Genomic DNA, 22,826 nt, shown 5'->3' on the forward strand with positions numbered 1-22,826 from the left:
ACCCGTGTGAATTTCACATAGTAATTAATAAAATGTATTATCTTACCTTCCACATGATACTGCTGTGTTAATTCAATGCTACAATAATCTGGGACTGTTTTCATTGTTACAAAAACATGGTCAGAAACACCAACGTCAAAGCAGTTAGCCTGAACATTTATCTGTAATAGAAATGCATAGGTTATAGCAGGGGTATAGCTAGTACTTTGTGGGCCCCATAGCAACATTTTGAAGGGGCCCCCACATTAATGGTTCTATAGAAATATCTTTCTCTGCAGCAGTTGCTCATTTTATAGTAGTGTCCTAGTTCATTTCATGTCAGACAGTAGTGCCGTGGTTCACATTTACCACACATTGGCCCCAGTTCAACTTATGTCACATTGTAGTTCCTCCAGTTCACAATATGCCACAATATAGTGCTCCAGTTCATATTAAGCCACATTACAGTGCCCCAATTCAGGTTTCGCCACGTTATAGTGCCCCTGTACATTATAACTTCCAATACACAAACCTTGTTTAACATTATAACATCCACTACGAACACCACTCACTGAAAATGGAATATCACTAGATAATGTCTTATGTAGTGCTCCATCCCAGTGCTGAGAAAATTTTAGCTTACAGTGAATGTAAAGAACGGGGAGAGGCATTGGGACCAACCTGCTCCTACCTGAGGAGGATATTTCTTAATGAAGGAAATTTCACTTTGAGTGGATATTTTATTAATCTTGGCACATAGTCCCTTTCTTAGACAGTCCTAATCTCAGAGATCAACCCCAGCCTCCAAGTTTACTTCACAAAGGCTGTAATCAAGGAGAAGCCTATTCTCCAACAGTGCCATTGGGAGAGACAGAGACTGCTATCTATATGGGCTCTGATGAGTCTACTTTTACAGGACAGGCAACGGGCCAGACCCAATTACTTACCAGCCTTTTTGTGAACTTGGTAGACAACTATATAACCTTGGTCTGGGGCCTTCTAAGCCTCTGGGTACTATAGCAATGGCACTCCCTGCACCCAGTATAGCTACGCCCATGGTTATAGCATAAATCATATTGTGTTACCAAAGCTTTATTTTTGTAAATACATTACATGTGCCAGGGGTGATAACAAAATCAAAGTGCCAGGTATTACACAAGTAAGATATAGATTACAATTATATTTACAGTACTTCCCACTATCTGCTGTTTCTGGGATTTCCCACACTGTAGCCGAGAAAAGACACTTCCTTAATTATTGAGCCAGTAATGTATATATATATAATCATGTAAACTAGCCTGGTTAATCTTTTTTCCAGTTTTGCCCTGCTTTGCAGCACTATTGCCCTCAGCAATACCAGTCCCAGCCTGGTTAATCCTGAATCCAGCGTTAATCTATTTTACAGCACTACAGTTTACACCTATACTTGGCTTATCCTTCCAGCTCCATCTTTATCTGTCTGACACTACTTCAGCGTAATCTGCATTCACCTCGTGATTTTTGTTTCAGTGATCCTGTTGCGCTCAGCTGTGATACATCATTGTGCCTCATCTGAATACTATTTGGAGAAAGTCGGATACTTTGTGTGTCCCCTACACTGCACACAGACTCCAGGTCTCACCTCTACCTGCAGAGAGCACATGCTATTGAGTATAATCTAATATAATCCATTGTGCCAACTGGTCCCAGTCCGGTCCAATGTGGTTGCCGGGTCCCAGCCCGGCACACATTATGCCTACCGGTCCCAGTCCGGCATCCAGTATACCATTGCCAGTCTAGTCATCTCCCAGTTCCAGTCCAGTCTCAGGGCCTGATTCAGCACGGAGCGCACGGCTGTGTTCGCACGCACCCTGTAGCTGTGGATTTGGCGCATCAATGTTGGTTGTTTTGTAGGGGTTGGGTATGAGATCCCGGCAGACGCAATGCCGCTGGTTAGAATCCCGACACCCATAAGGAAAGTAGGTAAGACTCACCCTTACCTCTAACCCCTCCCTCCCCGGTGCCTAACCCTCCCCCTAATGCCTAACCCTAACCCCGCACCCTAACCCTCCCTCTCGCCCTGATACTTACCTTTGGGATGCCGGCGGTCAGGATTCTGGTGCTAGGATCCTGACACGTTGGGGAATTTTGGCTCTGGTATTTCACCCGTCGGCATTCCGTAAACCGGGATGCTGGCTACATCCCGTTTTGTAGACTAGTGAAGGCATATGATATCAAGTTTAGGAGCACAATAAATGTAATGTGATAAAGCAGAGAGGACATATCCATCCAGTGCAGAAGTGCTCACAGGCATTTCAACTAACAAAAACACAGTTTTGCACCAGATCAGAACTGGGGGTCTTTGTGTCTCATACCATACTTTTAATGGGACCAATTTTTGCACCTTAATGTTGTATTTCAAGTAGGGATGTGCAGGCTCGGATAGGTTCGAGTTTGCACGTTGAGTTCGGATTTTTCCCTCCAAAAAAACGGAACTCAGAAAGAGGCTAAACGTCATCTTACATGGACGAACATCATCATTCTTGGACAAAAGTCCAGGAATGATGATGTTCGTCCATGTAAGATGACGTTTTGCCTCTTTCTGAGTTCCGTTTTTTTGGAGGGAAAAATCCGAACTCAACGTGCAAACTCGAACCTATCCGAGCCTGCACATCCCTAATTTCAAGATTTCCAGTTGTATTCTGAGCAATGTAATAACTAGTTTAACATAAATATTTGCCATCTATAATAAAGGTCATGATGTCTTATCACATTTTTTGTCATCCACCATGTTTGCAGTATTAATCTGGGGCATAATTTTAGTTTACCTTTTGCATATGGGATTTTTTCAGTTTGTTTCTTGTAATCTTCACATGGATGCATTGATTATGTTGGGAGCCCAATGTCATGGAGCAAATTTCCACACCGCGAATATTTTCTAAAATAAAATGATGTTTTGTTATAAAGGGGTATTGATACTTTTCAATCACAGGATGATCAGAGGAAGCAGGAAAAGAAATGGAAATTGTGAAACATAACAGAAAATGGAGGATGGTCTTTTTTTATATGTACCGTTCATTCAAAAGACTCCATTCCTGAGTTGTTGTGTTCACTGTGAGAATTATGGGTAATTTGTAAAGTTAGGCAATGTTACTAATTGATATACATATTAATAGTACATATTATTTATCATATTCGATAAAAACTATATATATTGCTATTCTCTGCAGTGTATTTGTTTTCTGCTACGTATGATAAATATAATGGTATATCTAAAAAGTTATAAAAGTAAGTATTACTTAAGGGCCTAATTTAAGTTGAAGATAAAACTGATTTTGTGTAGCTGTGTCCTCGTATATAATATAATGCATATGTTTACTTTGGTTTATGTGGAACAAAAATGGCAAAAAGATATGGTATGCAGTCAGGAAGCCGTCGGAACGTAAGCCTGACAGCCGGCTTCCCGACAGCTTTATCCCGGCGAGGGTTAAATCTAGACGCCTGTCATTTTACAGACGCCAGGAGACCAGCACCCGACATCCCGGTCGAAGTGATGCCGGCCGCCGCTGCGGACAGCCGTGGGGGGGGGGTTAGGTTTAGAGCTCCCGGGCGGGTCTTAGGGCTAGGCACCCCCCTGGGAGGTTAGGGTTAGGCTAGGGGAAGGGAGTGTTATGGTTAGGCACCTCCGGGGGGGACTTAGGTTTAGGCACCTCCCCGGGGGACTTAGGTTTAGGCGGCATGGAAGGGGGGGTTAGGGTTAGGCATTAGAGGGGGATTAGGGTTAGGCACTGGGGAGAAGGTTAGGGTTAGGCACCCCTAAGGAGGGTTAGGGTTGGGGGGGTTAGGTTAGGTTAGTTGATACTTACCTGGGGACGATCAGGATTTTCAGCCGTGACGGCCAGCCGCTGTCAGGATTTGAACCTTGCGTCCGGCGGTAATTCATACCGATTCCAAAGATATAACATTTATCATTTGAATTTGCCTAACCTGAGTTCCTGATTGCTGTAATTCCTGATTTTTTGTTACAGTACATTCCTTCATCAAGGGAGCTTATATCTTACATAAAGTAGGACATTATAGCACATTTTACACACCACATTCTTTGGAATATTATCTAAGAGTTCACCAACTATTACTTCACAGTAGTCAGAATTTGTATTTTATTCCAAGGAAACCCAAAATAGCCAAAAAAAGCTACATATAAAATAGAATAATTGCTGAGCTCTTTTTCAGTCTTTAGCAAGACAAACAAGTAGGGTTTTAGATGAAACAGACCAGCAATTCTGATCAAAATGTGATGAAGATCAACTAGATGTTAATTAAAGTAGAATGTAGTAAGCTAATTATAATGATATGCCAGTGCCAGTGTATTCAATTATTGGTTATCCGCACTAAGGTCCTGATTCAGCAGCGTACTTAATTGCAATTACGTAGGCAGATCGGGCGATTGTTAACCATTGCGTATGCACCACACTGCGTGTCTGCTCCGATCGCACTGCGATTACGGTCGCATTGAGGAATCCATCGCAGAGTGAGTGACAGGCTGTGAGCTTTTGGGAGTGGTGATGGGGGAGTGGTTGGAAAAATGCAGGCGTTTCTGTCCGTTTGAACGCCGTTTCATAGGCGTGCATAAATGAGCCACTGCAATTGCATACACAGCTTGAGTACTCACTGTGTGCGACGAGACATGCAGTTTCTGCGGCTGGTCAGACCTGGTGTAAATGTTGCGTTACGGGCCAGTGTGTATCAATGGTAAAAATGTATACGCAGGTGTGCAAGTTAGTATGGACTTAAGAGGCAGCAGTGGGCATCTCTATGCCGGCTGAGCTGTGGCGGACATAAGCATACTTTTGCAGCTACGTTCCGTGCAAATTCGCAGCTGCATACGCAATAGCGATCCTTACTGAATGGGCAGCATGTCATTTCATTGCCTGAGTCTGAGAGTTAAACACTCCACTCAGCCAAATGGTTGGCTGTGAAATTAAAATAATTAAAATAGTACGTATATTTGGCAAGATACGAGCAAATGTATTCTACAAATAGCGATTATACATACTATATTTTACTGACTAGTAAATTGTTTTTATTTTGCACCAACTGCCCCTACCCCACTGTCTTGTTTGTGGACTGGATATAAATACATCATGTTGGCAGTTCTATAATAATAAGTAATTTGAGTGCTTATAACTATTAGGGGTAAATTTACTAAAGTGAGAGTTTTTAGAAGTGAGTTTTAAAAGTGATGTTGCCCATAGCAACCAATCAGATTCTACTTAACATTTAAATAGCACCACTAGAAGATAATAGCTGGAATCTGATTGGTTGCTATGGGCAACATCACTTTTAAAACTCACTTCTAAAAACTCTCACTTTAGTAAATTTACCCCCTAGTGTTCTCAATGATTAATTGAATGCTCCTTGGTTTGCTGACTACACAGGGTAAGGGAGGTCGACACTCACTATGTGTACAGTGAGTATGTCCACAGTCCACTTCACAATGCTGGTGCCGCATCCCCACATCGGTTTAATGCTCTTTAGAGCATTTTACCCATGCCGGTATTATTACTTTAAACTAGGGGTGAGCGGGTTCGGATTTCTGAAATCCGAACCCCCCCGAGCCCCCCCGATCCGAGTCCGATCCGAATCAGGCTCGACTTTTCCCGCCTGACTCGGATCTGAAATCGAGGCAAAACGTCATCATCCCGCCTTCCGAGTCTCGCGGGTTTTGGATCCTATATAAGGTACCCACGTCGGCGCCATTTTCTCACTCGGCTGTGGACAGTGAAGAGGGAGGGTGGGAGTTAGGGCTGTGTAGTGTAGTGTAGTGTAGTGCTGCTGTTGTCCACTACTTCAAAGTCCATAGGGGCTGGCTGTGTTGTGCTGTGCTGCTGTTGTTAATAGGGGCTGTGTCCACTACTTCAAAGTCCATAGGGGCTGGCTGGACTGTGTTGTGCAGTCAGTTCTCCATAGGGGCTGTGTCCACTCCAAAGTCCTGTGCAGTGTCCCAGTCCTAAAGGAGTGCTGCAGTGTTGTCCAGGGGGTGCTCTGTCCATCAGGGGTGCTCCCCCCAAGTGCTAAAAAAATAATATATTTTCTGTGTTTGTGAATTGTGTGCGCAGTAGCCGCACGTGCATCAACAAAGTAGTGCCAAGCGTGCGCCTGTGTCATAAGTAAAGGGCCGGCTGGCTTGACCGTTAAGGGTGCTGTAACCCCCGAAAGTACACTCCAGTCCAAACCAAAAAAAAAATTATTTTCTGTGTTTGTGAATTGTGTGCGCAGTAGCCGCACGTGCATCAACAAAGTAGTGCCAAGCGTGCGCCTGTGTCATAAGTAAAGGGCCGGCTGGCTTGACCGTTAAGGGTGCTGTAACCCCCGAAAGTACACTCCAGTCCAAACCAAAAAAAAAATTATTTTCTGTGTTTGTGAATTGTGTGCGCAGTAGCCGCACGTGCATCAACAAAGTAGTGCCAAGCGTGCGCCTGTGTCATAAGTAAAGGGCCGGCTGGCTTGACCGTTAAGGGTGCTGTAACCCCCGAAAGTACACTCCAGTCCAAACCAAAAAAAAAATTATTTTCTGTGTTTGTGAATTGTGTGCGCAGTAGCCGCACGTGCATCAACAAAGTAGTGCCAAGCGTGCGCCTGTGTCATAAGTAAAGGGCCAGCTGGCTTGACCGTTAAGGGTGCTGTAACCCCCGAAAGTACACTCCAGTCCAAACCAAAAAAAAAATTATTTTCTGTGTTTGTGAATTGTGTGCGCAGTAGCCGCACGTGCATCAACAAAGTAGTGCCAAGCGTGCGCCTGTGTCATAAGTAAAGGGCCGGCTGGCTTGACCGTTAAGGGTGCTGTAACCCCCGAAAGTACACTCCAGTCCAAACCCAAAAAAAAATTATTTTCTGTGTTTGTGAATTGTGTGCGCAGTAGCCGCACGTGCATCAACAAAGTAGTGCCAAGCATGCGCCTGTGTCATAAGTAAAGGGCCGGCTGGCTTGACCGTTAAGGGTGCTGTAACCCCCGAAAGTACACTCCAGTCCAAACCAAAAAAAAAATTATTTTCTGTGTTTGTGAATTGTGTGCGCAGTAGCCGCACGTGCATCAACAAAGTAGTGCCAAGCGTGCGCCTGTGTCATAAGTAAAGGGCCGGCTGGCTTGACCGTTAAGGGTGCTGTAACCCCCGAAAGTACACTCCAGTCCAAACCAAAAAAAAAATTATTTTCTGTGTTTGTGAATTGTGTGCGCAGTAGCCGCACGTGCATCAACAAAGTAGTGCCAAGCGTGCGCCTGTGTCATAAGTAAAGGGCCGGCTGGCTTGACCGTTAAGGGTGCTGTAACCCCCGAAAGTACACTCCAGTCCAAACCAAAAAAAAAATTATTTTCTGTGTTTGTGAATTGTGTGCGCAGTAGCCGCACGTGCATCAACAAAGTAGTGCCAAGCGTGCGCCTGTGTCATAAGTAAAGGGCCGGCTGGCTTGACCGTTAAGGGTGCTGTAACCCCCGAAAGTACACTCCAGTCCAAACCAAAAAAAAAATAATTTTCTGTGTTTGTGAATTGTGTGCGCAGTAGCCGCACGTGCATCAACAAAGTAGTGCCAAGCGTGCGCCTGTGTCATAAGTAAAGGGCCGGCTGGCTTGACCGTTAAGGGTGCTGTAACCCCCGAAAGTACACTCCAGTCCAAACCAAAAAAAAAATTATTTTCTGTGTTTGTGAATTGTGTGCGCAGTAGCCGCACGTGCATCAACAAAGTAGTGCCAAGAGTGCGCCTGTGTCATAAGTAAAGGGCCGGCTGGCTTGACCGTTAAAGGGTGCTGTAACCCCCAAAGTACACTCCAGTCCAAACCAAAAAAAAAATTATTTTCTGGGTTTAGCCGCACGTATATATCAAATCGATATAACATAAATGGAGGACCAAACTTTCTCCGATAAAAATAAAATAGAGAAAGATCAAGAACCACTTCCTCCTAGTGCTGAAGCTGCTGCCACTAGTCATGACATAGACGATAACATGCCATCAACGTCGTCTGCCAAGGCCGATGCCCAATGTCATAGTAGAGGGCACATACAATCCCAAATGGCAAAGTTCAGGAAAATGACCTTGAAAAAGACATTTAAATCAGCTGAAGAGAAACGTAAACTTGCCAATATGCCATTTACGACACGGAGTGGCAAGGAACGGCTAAGGTCGATCCCTAGTATGTTCATGACTAGTGGTTCAGCTTCACATGACGATGGAAGCCCTCCTCCCACTAAAAAAATCAAAAGAGTTAAGCTGGCAAAAGCACAGCGAAGATCTGTGCTTTCTAAGAAGATATCACAAATCCCCAAGGAGAGTCCAAGTGTGGTGGTGGTTGCGATGCCTGACCTTCCCAGCACTGGACGGGAAGAGGTGGCTCTTTCCACCATTTGCACGCCCCCTGCAAGTGCTGAAAGGAGCACCCACAGTCCACTTGCTGATATGCAAATTGAAGATGTCACTGTTGAAGTACAACAGGATGAGGATACTGGTGTAGCTGGCGCTGAGGAGGAAGTTGGCGAGGAGGATTCTGATGGTGATGTGGTTTGTTTAAATCAGGCTCCGGGGGAGACAGTTGTTGTCCGTGGGATGAAAAAGCCCATCACGGTCATGCCTGGGCAGAAGACCAAACATTCCACCTCTTTGGTCTGGCAATATTTCTATCCAAATCCGGACAACAACTGTCTTGCCATATGTACCATATGTAAAGGTGAAATAAGTAGGGGTAGGGACGTCAACCACCTAGGAACATCCTCCCTTATACGGCACCTGCAGCGCGTTCATAAAAAGTTACTGTCAAGTTCAGAAACTTTGGCTAAGACCGTAAGCAGTCCAGGGACACCTAAATCCCGTTGTCCTGTTGTATCCAAGCGCCTGCAAACCACACCGTCAACTCCCTCCTCGTCAATTTCCTCCTTAGTCAGGATCGGAAGTAGTCCTGCAGGCCATGTCACTGGCATGACTGACTCTCCTATCCGGGATTCCTCTGGAGGATCCTGCATTGCTACGCCTACTGCTGCTGCTGTTGCTGCTGCTGGGAGTCGTTCATCATCCCAGAGAGGAAGTAGGAACACCACTACTTTTACTAAACAATTGACCCTCCAACAGTCCTTAGCGAGGAGGATGAAGTACGACAGCAGTCATCCTGAAGCAAAACGTATAACTGAGGCCTTGACTGCTATGTTGGTGTTAGACGTGCGTCCGGTATCCGCCATTAGTGCAGTGGGATTTAGACAATTGATGGAGGTAGTGTGTCCCCGGTTCCAAATCCCGTCTAGATTCCACTTCACTAGGCAGGCGATACCGAGACTGTACAGAAACGTCAGAAAAAGTGTCCTCAGTGTCCTGAAAAATGCCGTTGTACACAATGTCCACTTAACCACGGACATGTGGACAAGTGGAACAGGGCAGACTAAGGACTATATGACTGTGACAGCCCACTGGGTAGATGTATCACCTTACGCAGCAACAGCAGCAGCGTCACCAGTAGCAGCATCTCAGAAACGCCAGCTCGTTACAAGGCAGGCTACGCTGTGTATCACCGGTTTCAGTAAGAGGCACACCGCCGACAACCTCTTAGAGAAACTGAGGGAAATCATCGCCCAGTGGCTTACCCCACTTAGACTCTCCTGGGGATTTGTGATATCTGACAACGCCACCAATATTGTGCGGGCATTACATCTGGGCAAATTCCAGCACGTCCCATGTTTTGCTCACACAATAAACTTGGTGGTGCAGAATTTTCTGAAAAGCGACAGGGGCGTGCAGGAGACGCTTTGGGTGGCCCGAAAAATTTCTGGCCACTTTCGCCATTCAGCGACTGCGTGCCGAAGACTGGAGCGCCAGCAAACACTCTTGAACCTGCCCCGCCATCACCTGAAGCAAGAGGTTGTGACGCGGTGGAACTCAACCCTCTATATGCTTCAGAGGATGGAGGAGCAGCAAAAGGCCATACAAGCCTATACATCCACCTATGACATAGGCAAAGGAGGGGGTATGCACCTGACTCAAGCGCAGTGGAGAATGATTTCCGTGTTGTGCAAGGTTCTCCAGCCCTTCGAACTTGCCACACGTGAAGTCAGTTCAGACACAGCCAGCTTGAGTCAGGTCATTCCCCTCATCAGGCTTTTGCAGAAGCAGCTGGAGAAAGTGAAGGAGGAGCTAAGACGGAGCGATTCCGCTCGGCATGTGGGACTTGTGGATGAAGCCCTTCATTCGCTTTGCCAGGATTCCAGGGTGGTCAATCTGTTGAAATCAGACCACTACATTTTGGCCACCGTGCTTGATCCTAGGTTTAAAGCCTATGTGGTGTCTCTCTTTCCGGCCGACACAAGCCTGCAGAGGTGCAAAGACCTGCTGGTGAACACACTGTCAGCTGAAGCGGAACGTGACACGTCAACGGCTCCTTCTTCATTTTCTCCCGCAACTGGGGCTGCCAGGAAAAAACTTAGGTATCCTAAGCAACCCGCTGGCGGTGATGCAGGGCAGGCAGGACCAAGTTTGGACATCTGGTCCGGACTGAAGGACCTGGCAACAATTTCTGACATGTCTACTGTCACTGCATATGATACTGTCACCATTGACAGAATGGTGGAGGATTACATCGGTGACAGCATCCAAGTAGGCATGTCAGACAGTCCATACCTGTACTGGCAGGAAAAAGAGGCAATTTGGAGGCCCCTGTACAAGCTGGCTCTATTTTACCTGAGTTGCCCCCCCTCCAGTGTGTACTCCGAAAGAGTGTTTAGTGCAGCCGGGAACCTTGTCAGCGAAAGGCGTAGGAGGTTGCTTCCACAGAATGTGGAGAAGATGATGTTCATCAAAATGAATTATCAGCTCTTCCAGGGAGACCAGCCTCCAGAAGGTACAGAGGGACCTGTGGTGGTGGATTCAAGTGGGGACGAGTTAATACTTTGTGAGGATGAGTATGTACACACTGAAGAGGGTGAGGAATCGGTGGATGAGGAGGATGAGGATGACATCTTGCCTCCGTAGAGCCAGTTTGTGCAGGGACACATTAATTGCCAGCTTGTTTTGTGGGGGCCCAAACGAACCAATCATTTCAGCCACAGTTGTGTGGCAGACCCTGGCGCTGAAATGATTGATTTGTTAAAGTGTGCATGTCCTGTTTATACAACATAAGGGTGGGTGGGAGGGCCCAAGGACAATTCCATCTTGCACTTCTTTTTTTTCTTTGCATTATGTACAGTTTGGGGCCTAGTTTTTCTAACTGCCATCCTGTCTGCCACTGCAGTGTCACTCCTAGATGGGTCACGTGTTTGTGCCGCCCACTCGTGTCGCTTAGCATAGTCATCCAGCTACCTCGGTGCAACCTTTTGGACATGAAAACACTATTGTGAGGTGTGAGGTGTTCAGAATAGACTGGAAATGAGTGGAAATTAAGGTTATTGAGGTTAATAATAGCATAGGAGCAGAGAAACCAACAAATTCTGTGATTTTAGCTGTTTTTATGCTTTTTAAAAAAAAAATACAGATCCAAAACACAAAACCCAGAACCCAAAACACGGAAGGGTGGTTTTGGCAAAACCAATCCAGATCCAAAACACGAAGAAAGATCCAGATCCAAAACCAAAACACAAAACACGAAAAGTGGCCGGTGCACACCCCTACTTTAAACATGCCAGTTGACCTTATGACCGCATACTATTATCACAGACCTATTTAAAAAATATCTCAAATCAGAGAATTGTCTTTAGGCTTCCTTATAAATAGCTAATTTCTACTTATTTACATACCAATATACACTGAACAGTTGTATTATTAAGGCAAGAGGTTCATACCATCAAGAATTACTGTTCCAATCACATTTAAATAGAGTGAACATCGATTAGGCTCTGTACACTTCATAACTGTGGATATTTTCATATTTTCCAGAACATGAGGCGATAAAGAATCAGGGGCAGCCCGGCAAAAGAGGAATTGAATGTTATCTGCAAAAAAAAAAAGGAAACCAAAGTAATCTATATAATAAACAACTAAGTCCGTCCTGTCTCTGACAGTCTCAGTAGGTGTCAGAACTCTCATCACTGATGCTGTTAGGAAGGGGGGGGGGGTCAGAGTTCAGACCAACTATCAGTTACTGTAATATACAATATAATCTCCGGCGCTGATTTTAGTGTATATAAATGTGACTTTGCGTAAACATCTTAAATGTGGATAAATAGTACCCTTCATGGCCAGGACTTTGAACAAACTCCTTCTTTACTCACCTGTGCACGCAAGGAAAGGAGAATTGTCCACTACAATAGTTTAGGTGTGAAAGAAATTTATTTTATTTTAAATGACACAGTAATTACTCATTTAATAAAAAAACAAAACTAACTCGGCTGTTGGCACTAAAAAGTCAGATAATAAATACAAACACTTAAAAATATGAATCAATTATAAAATAAAACATTTAGGGGTCTATTTACTAAGCAGTGTTAGAAGACACTGGCTGGTTTCTTATCTCCTTTCACTTTGTCTCCTGACACTGCTTAGTAAATAGACCCCAAAATAATAAAAACATAATGAATCTGACTCATTTGGAACTTTGTAACATGTGTCACAGCTCAACTGCTTCCACTGACAGCACAGGGCACAGGGGCTGCGCTGCCTCTACTTCCTCACTGTGTGCAATGCAGTAAACAGTAACAATACAGTGAGCAGCTCACTGCACGCTGCCTGCCAGCAGCACAGACACACCATACATACAGGTATTACTATCGCACTCTCATCAGTGCACTCACCCTTGGAGACTCTGCAATGTTCTCACAGCAGGGCACTTTAGGGATCGCCGCTAGAAAGCAGATGCGATTACTTTCTTCCTATCCCTCACGGTTTGGCTTTATCTGCTCTCACGCTACGCTGTTTACTGCATCGCACACAGTGAGTAGAGACAGCGCAGCCGCTCTACTCTAAGCTCCTATTACAAATGGGATGTAGTCAGCATCTTGGCGTGCGGTATGCTAACGGTCTAAATACAAGTGCCAAAATCCTGAAAGCATCAGGATCCTGGCACCAGTATCCCGACAGGCGGCATCCCAAAGGTAAGTATCCGCAGTTAGGGGAGGGTTAGGTTTAGGGTTAGGCACTAGGAGGAGGGTTAGGCACCGGGAGGGATGGTTAAGTTTAGGGTGCGGGGAGGGGGAGGTTAGATTTAATCACCTAGAGGGAGGGTTAGGTTTAGGGTGCGGGGAGGGGGAGGTTAGATTTAGGCACCGGGAGGGAGGGTTAGGTATAGGGTGGGGGGAGGTTAGGCTTAGGCACTACAGGGGAGGTTAGGCTTAGGCACCCGGGAGGGAGGGTTAGGGTTAGTGCTAGCATATTTACCTATGAGTGTCGGGAGTCTGACTCTCAGTATTCTGACCAGTGGTATCCCGACGCCGGTAATCCATACCCAACCCATTACAAACATCTATCACACATAACAGTGTTTAATTTATGTCTGTTTAAAACCATGGCAAGTGTACTTATGTGGTGTCTCACAATCCCACTATGTCTCTAATGACTTTACAGGTTCGTATATTAAGAATGTGGTGGTTAGGTAAAGGTTTTCCTCCCACTACCTTCTGAATTACCCACCCCGGTGCATAGAGGCAACTCCCCTTATAAAATGTAACTCCCTTATGGAATGTAACCCTAATGCAGCTTGATCACAGGTACTAAAAATAATTGTTTAAAATTATTTCAGTTTTATTTTACAGGAACTAACCAGCAGATGTCTCCACTGGTAACCATTTCCGCAAAGAAACAGGTCAGTGCATACAACATACAATTTAACAACAATACAGTTTAGCAATTCAATGTCAACAAATTACTCCTAGGTTACAATATTTTTTTAGTGCTAAACTAGTTGTTGAGTTTTCTTCCACAACACTTTACGATAAATAACCTGTACAACGCAACATTTTACTTTTACCACTCAACTATTATTATACTGCAGTATGACTAAACCTGGTAGTGCGCACTGGTTTCTTACTTGAACAATTGAATGTTGCAAAAAGTTTCTAATGGTCAATAGAATAAAGTTGAGGCTTCTCCAAAGATTTAGACAATTTTCTTAGTAAATCAGCTGTAACTGTAGCCAATCATATATCATGAAGGGACATTACACATTTATCTTTAAAGTAATGAGTCCAGGATTGGTTGAAAATGTGTTCCTGCTCCCTATTGTTCAGAATACTAGTTGGCTTATTATAATAGAAGGATAAAGGACCTCATTCAGAGTCGGTCGTTGCGGCCGCACGGTCGTACGCCACCGATGTTCGCTAAACTGCGCATGCGTAAAGTTTGCAATGCGCGTGTGCAAACTAGCTGCTACGATCAGAAATTTCTCTCTCCTTGAACACAGCCAGGTCGGTAGTTTGAGTGACAGAATGAGGCGTTTATGGGTGGTAACAGGGGAAGGTGCTTGAAAACGGGGGAGTGGAGATCCGAACGCAGGCGTGCCTAATTATGCGAATGGCGTTTTATGGGAGTGCATAATTAACAAAGTATACTGACATGATCGTAGTGCTTAAGAGAGGGTGTGGTCAACCTTAAGCTCTACGACCAGCTCCGATGATTCCCGATGGTCTCGATTAATCCTTATATGGCCGGAGATGACATGTAATGCGAACGAGAAGGGGGCGTGTATTTAGTATTACGGCCGCATCCTCCCCTTGGTCGGCCAGCTAACGATCCGATCTTAAGGACGCAACTTGCGAGTGCATCATTTGCATATCGGCCCCTTTTCCCTTACGACCGTGCGGCCGCAACGACCGACTCTGAATGAGGTCCAAAGTGTGTTAACCTTCTCCCTTAAGAGTTAGCTTAGATCTTGTTTCGTTCTGACTTGAGCTGTAGAAGGGCTATCTTATATGAGACCATATGATGGGGTTGTATTTGTTTTGTTATTCTGGCCGGACACTCTTCCTTGTACTTTCCTAAGATATCAGTATTATAATCACTGATGGGAAGTGTATAGGAGCTGTCAGTTTGTTTCATTTATCTGGGGCACCTAACAGTAATATAAGCAAGGATTTCTCTGGCTCACCACTCCTGTGACAGCTGCTAACTGCTGCACTTCCTCGCTCCTAACACTCTGGCAGGACTGGGCTCCACCACTCCAGAGGATGGACCTCTTGATACTGCCTCCAAGGTGAGACTTACAGCAGAAGTCTGCATCTCTCTGGCTGTCTGCGTCCCTAAGAGGAGGTGTGGATTCAGAGCACCTCCAAGCATGGTACTGTCCCCCTGGATTTTCTTCACCGGAACAACACTGCACCTCACAAGGACCAGAGCGCTGCCCAGATACAGTTTCTCCATGTCAGGAACCCGGGGAATAGACAGTTCAGCTGCCGCTTAGGTGCCTTTTTATACTGCAGCGCATGTGGCTCCCAACTCCCGCACGTGCGCTGAAAGTTCCGGTTCCCGGCTGTCCATGTGGGTCTCCCACAGCTTCTGCAGTGCTTGCACAATGGTTTAAAAGAAGCATGTGATACTGCCATTAATAATATGGGGGAGCTCACCTAAGTCACATCCATATGAGCCTTTTTATACAAGAGTGGATACCCCATAGTCATATACATATAAATATATGTATCTAGGGCATACACGCACGCAGGATGGGTATCTGAGTCCGCACTACACAGTAACAAGCACACCACAGCCGCCGCCAGGTAGTACACTCATACTAACCGGAAGTGGTGTGTTTGTTTTAGCAGCCAATGAGAGTCAGACAGACTCTCATTGGCTGCTGCGCCCACTGCCAGAGCCGGCCTGGAGCTCACTCATGAGCCCCACCTACCAGCTCTCGCAGAGGGTGATGGAAGAGACGTCATAACGTCTCTCCCATAGTGCAAAGCGGGCCTGGAGGACAGAGGAGCGGACAGCAGAAGACGCAGGGTTTCAGGTAAGTGGGGGGTTTTTTTGTGTGTTGTTGTCCTATATATGTAAGGGGCACTGCATAGGGGTGGGGGCACTGCATAGGGGGGACTACTACTGGGGGCACTATATAAGGGGTACTACTCAGGGTACTGCATAGGGGGCACTACTACTGGGGGCACTATACTCAGGGTACTGCATAGGGGGGCACTGCATAAGGGGCACTGCATAGGGGGACCACTACTGGGGGCACTACATAGGGGGGCACTACTGGGGGCACTGCATAAGGGGCACTACTGGGGGCACTATATATATAGGTGTGTCTGTCTGTCTGTGTGTGTCTGTGTCAGTCAGTGTGTGTGTATCCTGTCATAGGCTGAGTGGTATATTTTACTGCAGTGGGCCTAAAACCTGTGTAAGTTGGATACTTGTTTAGAGACTTTTACATAATAATTTACATCAGCGCCAGTATGTTACTTATTGATTTTTTTTACTAGAGATTGCTGTATGTATGTCCCATTCCTACACTGCTTGAAGGCTGTTAATCTGCAATGAATCGCTCAGTTCTCTCAATCTCATATCTCAGTAGGGAATCATTCTGATTTACCGCCGGCCGCATCTTAGCCCTGCTCTACAATGTCAAGGAGGGGGGGGCACAGTGACACAATCATGCAGCCACGCCCCCCCCCCACTGTACCACCCACTTTCCCAGCGCCACACCTTCTTTCTGCAGACCTGGCTGCCCTTTCCAGGAAAAAAGGGCAACAAAGTAGACAAGAATGCTTGAAAGTGACATGAAATCCCCAAATTTGGTATTGTGGATTTGGTGTATTACATAAGTGACTTCAGGTTAATAACTCTCACAGTGTTATCAACTAGGCCTAAGCACTGTAAGTATGTTCACATTGTATTGTAATCCATCAGTGTATAATCCATTACAACATAATGGATTTTACGGACTATAAAACACTACTACTTATGTCGCATGTGGTGACTCATGCTTTTTCCACTGTACTGACCTCCCTCTTTCCATTGCAGAAAAGTCATAATAAAGAGCAGGAGCAAAGATTTATGGCCTGTGACTTGTCAGAGAGATTAAGGAAACTGAGACCTACATGTGATAACTAATAAATAGCCCAGGGAACTCCCACAGGATATCTGTAACCAAATACAATCATTAATGAAGAATAGTGTTTATATTAAGCTTATACAAATAAAAATGCAAATGCTTAGAACATATGCACTATAAGCTGTATTTACATAACAATGCCAATGATGTTTTACATTTCAATTGGTTCTAAGGCCCTCATTCAGAGCCGTTCGCTATTTGCGGTCGTTCGTTTAAAAACAAGGGGTGGCTATTCAAATGATCCGTACGCACATTGTAGTCTGTTCACACCTCTAAGACTGAACGAGCGAGCAAAACATACGCTCGTTTATTTGATAAAAACGCCCCCTGGCCGCTCACACCATACGTCATGTCCGCTATTTATTAGATTAATCGAGGACATCGACCAGCGTATGAACTGCTCGCTATTCTTGTGGTTGGTGTTTGCTACCACAAATTTGCGAGCAGTTCTGGCTATAAAATAACCCAGTGACGTGCTCAATGACGCTGCTGTTTTAAATATACACACCCATAAAACGCCCGTTTTGACCTTTAAGCACGCCTGCGTTCGGATCTCCACTCCCCATTTTCAAGCACCTTCCCCTGTTACCACCCACATACGCCTCATTCTGTCACTCAAAATAGCAGGCACTCGCTATATAGCGTACAAACGATTTTCGGCCGCACTGACTGGTTCGCGCATGCGTACTAAAAACCGTACGCATGCGCAGATGTGCAAACATCGCTCGGAACGAGCGTACTGCCGCTAACGAGCGGCTCTGAATGAGGGCCTAAGAACGGGATGCTTTTAACTTTAAGCTAATGTTCACAAATTACAATTTTCTTGAGAATATAAATATACTTACATGCTGGTTTACTTTTACAGTGAACAGTCTAAAACAAAACAAAATATATATAAAATTACTTATATAATATATATTAGTGCTGAACTTACACTTTTACCGTCTTAAGAAATATATTACAGAGCTTACAGTGATGCAGCATAGTTCTTACATTAGATAACCACACAATTCGTGTAATCCCCAAAATGTATCATTTTAGATATGAACAGTGAAGATAACATAAATTAGTGTTATTTGTACCTTTAAGTCCATACTTGCCGATATTCTGGCAGCCTCCTCCGGGAGGTCAGCACAGCAGTAGGACGTGGAGCAGCATAAGGGGGGTGTGGCAGGGACTTGACAAGGCATTGGGAGTTGAGCGAGGGGCGATCACGTGATCGTGTCATCGTGCTACACAATGCTGAGATTACCGGCATTGTGAAGCAAGTGGTGGGGCCATGATGACGGGATTCAGGGCAAATCACCCAGGGGGTGGGGTGTGTGTGAGGGTGTGCGGGAGGGGCTCCGGGGGTAGACGACTAGCCACCCGATTCTCGGGAACCTCACAGCAGTTCCGGGGAGTAGTCAAGAATGCTTATAACAGATGTAGTGAAAAGTTAGGTTAATTTCCTACTGAATAACAAACATCTGTAGCTCGTCCCACAGCTTTATGGGGTCTATTTACTAAGCAGTGTTAGGAGACAGAGTGAAAAGTGATAAGGAAGTGATAAGGTGCCAGCCAATCAGCTCCCAACTGTCATTTTTCAGCACAGCCTGTGAGAGGACAGTTGGGAGCTGATCGGCTGGCACCTTATCACTTCCTTATCACTTTTCACTCTGTCTCCTAACACTGCTATGATATGATATGTTAATATGTAATATCAAAAAGTGACTATGGGGCCTACTCATGATGTTAATTATCGGGACCCCGTTAATTAACATTCTAACTCGCCACGGCCACCGGAGCAATTCAGCATTGCTCCGGGGCGGTGGCAGCTGATGAGAAATCAGCTACCCCCGCAAGCGGCTTCACTGCTCCTTTTCGGAGCAGTGAATCTTTTCACTGCTCCTGTCGGACCAGTGACGGCAGTGCGCATGCGGGACCTACAGGTCACGCGTGCGCACAAGAGCCCCGACGTCCGGCGGAAGGAGCCGGACAGGGGCAGAGGGATCCAAAAGGATCACTTCTCGCAACCCGGACCCTCTTCCCATAGGGAAGAGCGGGTAGCGATCCACAAGCGGGGGTATTCGCCATCTGAAGATGGCAAATGCTCCCGCAGTCAAGCTCAGAAAATATTATATTTTCGGAGCTTGATGAATTCTGTCCCCATACTAGTGTCTGGGGCCAGTGGGCCATTCCGCAAACGGAAGGTAAGTAGGAGATATCTGTGATATCTGCTTTACCTTCTTAATGAATAGCCCGAATACTTAATTTTCACAATTGCAGGTGAAAATGTGCTTTTTCACCTGCTTTTGTGAAAATTAAGTGATGATGAATAGGCCCCTTAATGTGCTCTTCAAGACATTTCTATGTAGAAATCACATTAATTGGAAAATGAGCAACAAAGCATTTTTCACAAAACAATACAGTGTAAAAACCAATAATACAGGTTAATTATACATTTAAAGTATGGGACTATTTTAAAATACTGCTTCCTGATCAATAGTGTAATGTAACAGCTGTATATTTTTAACCACACCTGTATTCCACTTCTGTTCTTAGCCAGCCTAAATGCAGGACAGACAAGTTGTCTGTAAACAAGATCTCTCCATATGCTGTATAGCCATGGGAAACACATTTTAAAATAAGATTTTGGTATTCTTCTTTTAGTTGCATTATATTATTTACAAATGACTGTACTGTACTTCCAATTCCTTTTTATATTGTTTCTTATTGACTACCACTGTAGAAACATTATTATCTGACCAGGGTCTGAGAAGTCTACAGTATGTGGCTTTGTTTATTTATAATTATTGTGCTTTTGACTGATACACGGGGGCGATTCAATTAAGTGCCATGTTGAATAGTGACGGGAAGGAGTTCGAGGAGCTATTCAATCTCCCAACCTAGAGGATTTCTGTTCTCACGCTCCTGAGGTGTAAGCAGAAATCCAACTAAACTCGGGCCGCGATGCTTGTTTCCGGATTAGCGCATTCGTTAACAGCATCACAGCTGGCACTTAAGTCTGAGAATGTCAGTTACCGGGACTTAGCAACCGGCTTAAGGTACAGTAACTGGCATCTCCCAACTAAGTGCAGGGCACAGTGTGGTCTACTGAATGACTCAGAGAACTCCTTTCAGCGCTACTCAAATTGCACTGAATTGAATTGCCCCCAATGTGGTTGAATTCTGGCAATGAGGGTGTTGTTCCTGTAAAACAGGGGTGGCCAAAGGACCCCAAACAGTTCATGTTTTCCAGGCCAACAGTCCAGCATTTAACCCCTTGGCTGGCATGGTCTTATGTGCTGTTTTTTTGCTTTCTAAACAGCATCCCATTAAGTGTATTGGTCTCTGACTACCAACATTAATACTGAATTTGCGGCGCTGAATGCATTATGAATGCATTGCTCATTTTTCCGCCTGTTACAGTAGTAGCATTCTGCTCGCAGCTCCATAGGTTGCAAGCCAAATATGCCTCCCGGAATTAATGTACGGAAGCATTCCTGCAGCTTCTACATATTTTTAAATCTGCCTCTATGTGATAGTAATAATATTGGTATTAATCGTTAAAGTGTCAAATATAATCATCCCCATACAGTAGGTGTCTCCACTTGGGATGCTGCCTTCTTATGTTCTTTATGTATGAGAGTGAAACTGTAATTAAGCAATTCACAGTAGGTACACAGATGTTCAAGGAAGAAAGAAAAGCACCTTTTCCATGTGGGTGAATTCAAATCTAATTCTTATAGAATCACAGAACTGTAAAATCTGCTAATGCATTTGCTCACAGTAAATGTTAATCTGAAAAAAAAAGGGCACAATTTTCTAAAACTGAAAAGGTTTTTTTTGCTGTTTTTGATTAAACTATTACATATTAAAAAGAGAGGAGCCGGAGGGCAAAAATGTATCCTTTATCGATCCTCTAGATCAGATGTTCTCAAACTCTGCCATTACAGTCCACGTTTTAAGGATATCCATGCTTGAGCACAGGTGACTTAATTAGTGCCTCAGTCATTGATTTAACCATCTGGACTCAAGCATAGATAGCCTTAAAACCTGGACTGTAAAGGCGGAGTTTGGAAACCTCTGCCACCCATCTAAGTGCTATATGAAGAAGCAAGAGGAAGAGATTGGCGACAAATTAGCAACAAGATTGTCCTAAATTTGAGAGAACCTTTAAGAACCACTCAACAATTTATGGTTATTATTCTGCAAACATTTACTGCTGTGCCAACCCTGTCAGTTGCATTATGTTCCTGCCTTAGACTTAAGATTCTTTCCATATAATACAATAATCATAATCAAGGTAGGATGATAAATTATGTTTCAAGCTGTAGTTCAGTGCGCTTGGTTCCCTGCAGCTGTTACACAATTGCAGAAGTGTACAATGAGAGGTGTCTGTGTAAAAAAGGCTCATGTGGGAAAGTGGAAGTGAATACCAGAAATTTACTATTTACTACCCAACAGAAAACCCCTTTTATAACTTCCCAGCTGCCTATGAATCACCTTTCCATTCCAAGTAGCCGTTTTATTGGTTGTCTGATAAAGACTGTTAAATTTATACCCCTTTCACATTGCAAACCTGCCTCTGACCCGGGATTTTGAAGCCAGGTCCAACCTGGCTGCAACCTGGGTCAGACCCTTTCACACTGCACCTTCGTCACCTTCGACAGCCACTTTTATACTTATTTTTTATCTGTAGTTGTCAGCAGTGGCACACGGTGATGTTTAGTATTACATCCACTGCCCAGCTCAAACTTACCTACCAATTTATCAAGTGTACATGCTGTAATTTCTAAACCTAAATAATATCTATTACAATTAAGTCATGAGCTAAAAACAAGCATCATGTGTAAAAAGTTTGAGGACCTTGTGATGTTATTGCCTTAGATATGCTTAATGTGTTTAGACACTCCCTTACTTGTATGTGAAAGCCTGAATCTTCAGTGACGGTCCCTAGGACCATGGGGAATGCTGGGAAGTGGGTGTAGTCTGGTGTACACTATGTCTATAGTTTGCAAATGGCTGAATAAAGAAGCATAGCAGTGGCTACCCATGCTTCAGTGTGCTTATGAATGCACATACAAGCATACATACAAACAAAACAGACCTAATAGGCACTTACAATGTTATTGGATGCTGCCCTGATGTATCAACAATTTTAAGTGGTACAAATATGCTGTGCTATGTGCTACATACTATGTGTGTACTATTAGACTCAATGGACACATGTAGATTCTGCATTGATGTACATGTAACTTTACAGGTAACTCCATGTGATTATACTTGTTACACCTTACCAATTTTTTTTTTTTTACAATAGAAATCTTAGACTGTTGATGGGGTGGAGATCCCGGTTCACATCTTTGGGGATGCAGCCTACCCTTTACGGCCCTGGCTGATGAAGGGCTTCACGCAACATGTACAGTTGAGCCCAGAACAAATCATGCATTTACCCACACCCTGAGTTCAGCCAGGATGGCCGTGGAGAATTCATTTGGCTGCTTAAAAGGACATTGACACTTTCTGATGAAGCGCAATGATGTGGCCTCATGATCATGCCTGATGTTGTAGCTGCCCACTTTGTATTGCACAACATATGTGAGCTTAGGACGGAGCAATTACTGCCAGGGTGGACTGTGCAGGACTCAGATTTTGGTTTTCCTGAATGTCACTCTATGGCCTATGTTGGTGACCATAGCTGTAGTGCAGAACAGATCTGGGCAGCTCTAACAGCCAACCTTCCTTCTTTATTGAGAAACAAAGGCAAATGTGTTTTCAAAAAATAAAAGTGGTTTATTTTTCGGTTCAACCAGTGTACCTGATTAAAATGTTGTAGTTTAACACACAATATAATGTGCGTGTGAAATTGTTCAAAAGG

The 22,826-nt window shown here is 44.6% G+C and overlaps 1 protein-coding gene across 1 annotated transcript in view; it reads right to left on the bottom strand.

Moving 5' to 3' along the window:
- IL17REL (interleukin 17 receptor E like) overlaps positions 1-22,826 on the bottom strand; it is a 159,180-nt gene that overhangs the window by 95,990 nt on the left and 40,364 nt on the right. Inside the window, exons 2-5 of the mRNA XM_088455940.1 lie at positions 17,809-17,836; positions 11,769-11,918; positions 2,787-2,896; positions 47-161 (exon numbers count right to left, since the gene is read on the bottom strand). Coding sequence (XP_088312066.1) covers positions 47-161; positions 2,787-2,896; positions 11,769-11,918; positions 17,809-17,836 — 403 coding nt within the window. The remainder of the gene's footprint in view (positions 1-46; positions 162-2,786; positions 2,897-11,768; positions 11,919-17,808; positions 17,837-22,826) is intronic.

Source organism: Taudactylus pleione, unplaced genomic scaffold (genome assembly GCF_031769625.1).
Source record: "Taudactylus pleione unplaced genomic scaffold, aTauple2 ptg000041l, whole genome shotgun sequence".
NCBI classification, from domain to species: Eukaryota; Metazoa; Chordata; class Amphibia; order Anura; family Myobatrachidae; genus Taudactylus; species Taudactylus pleione.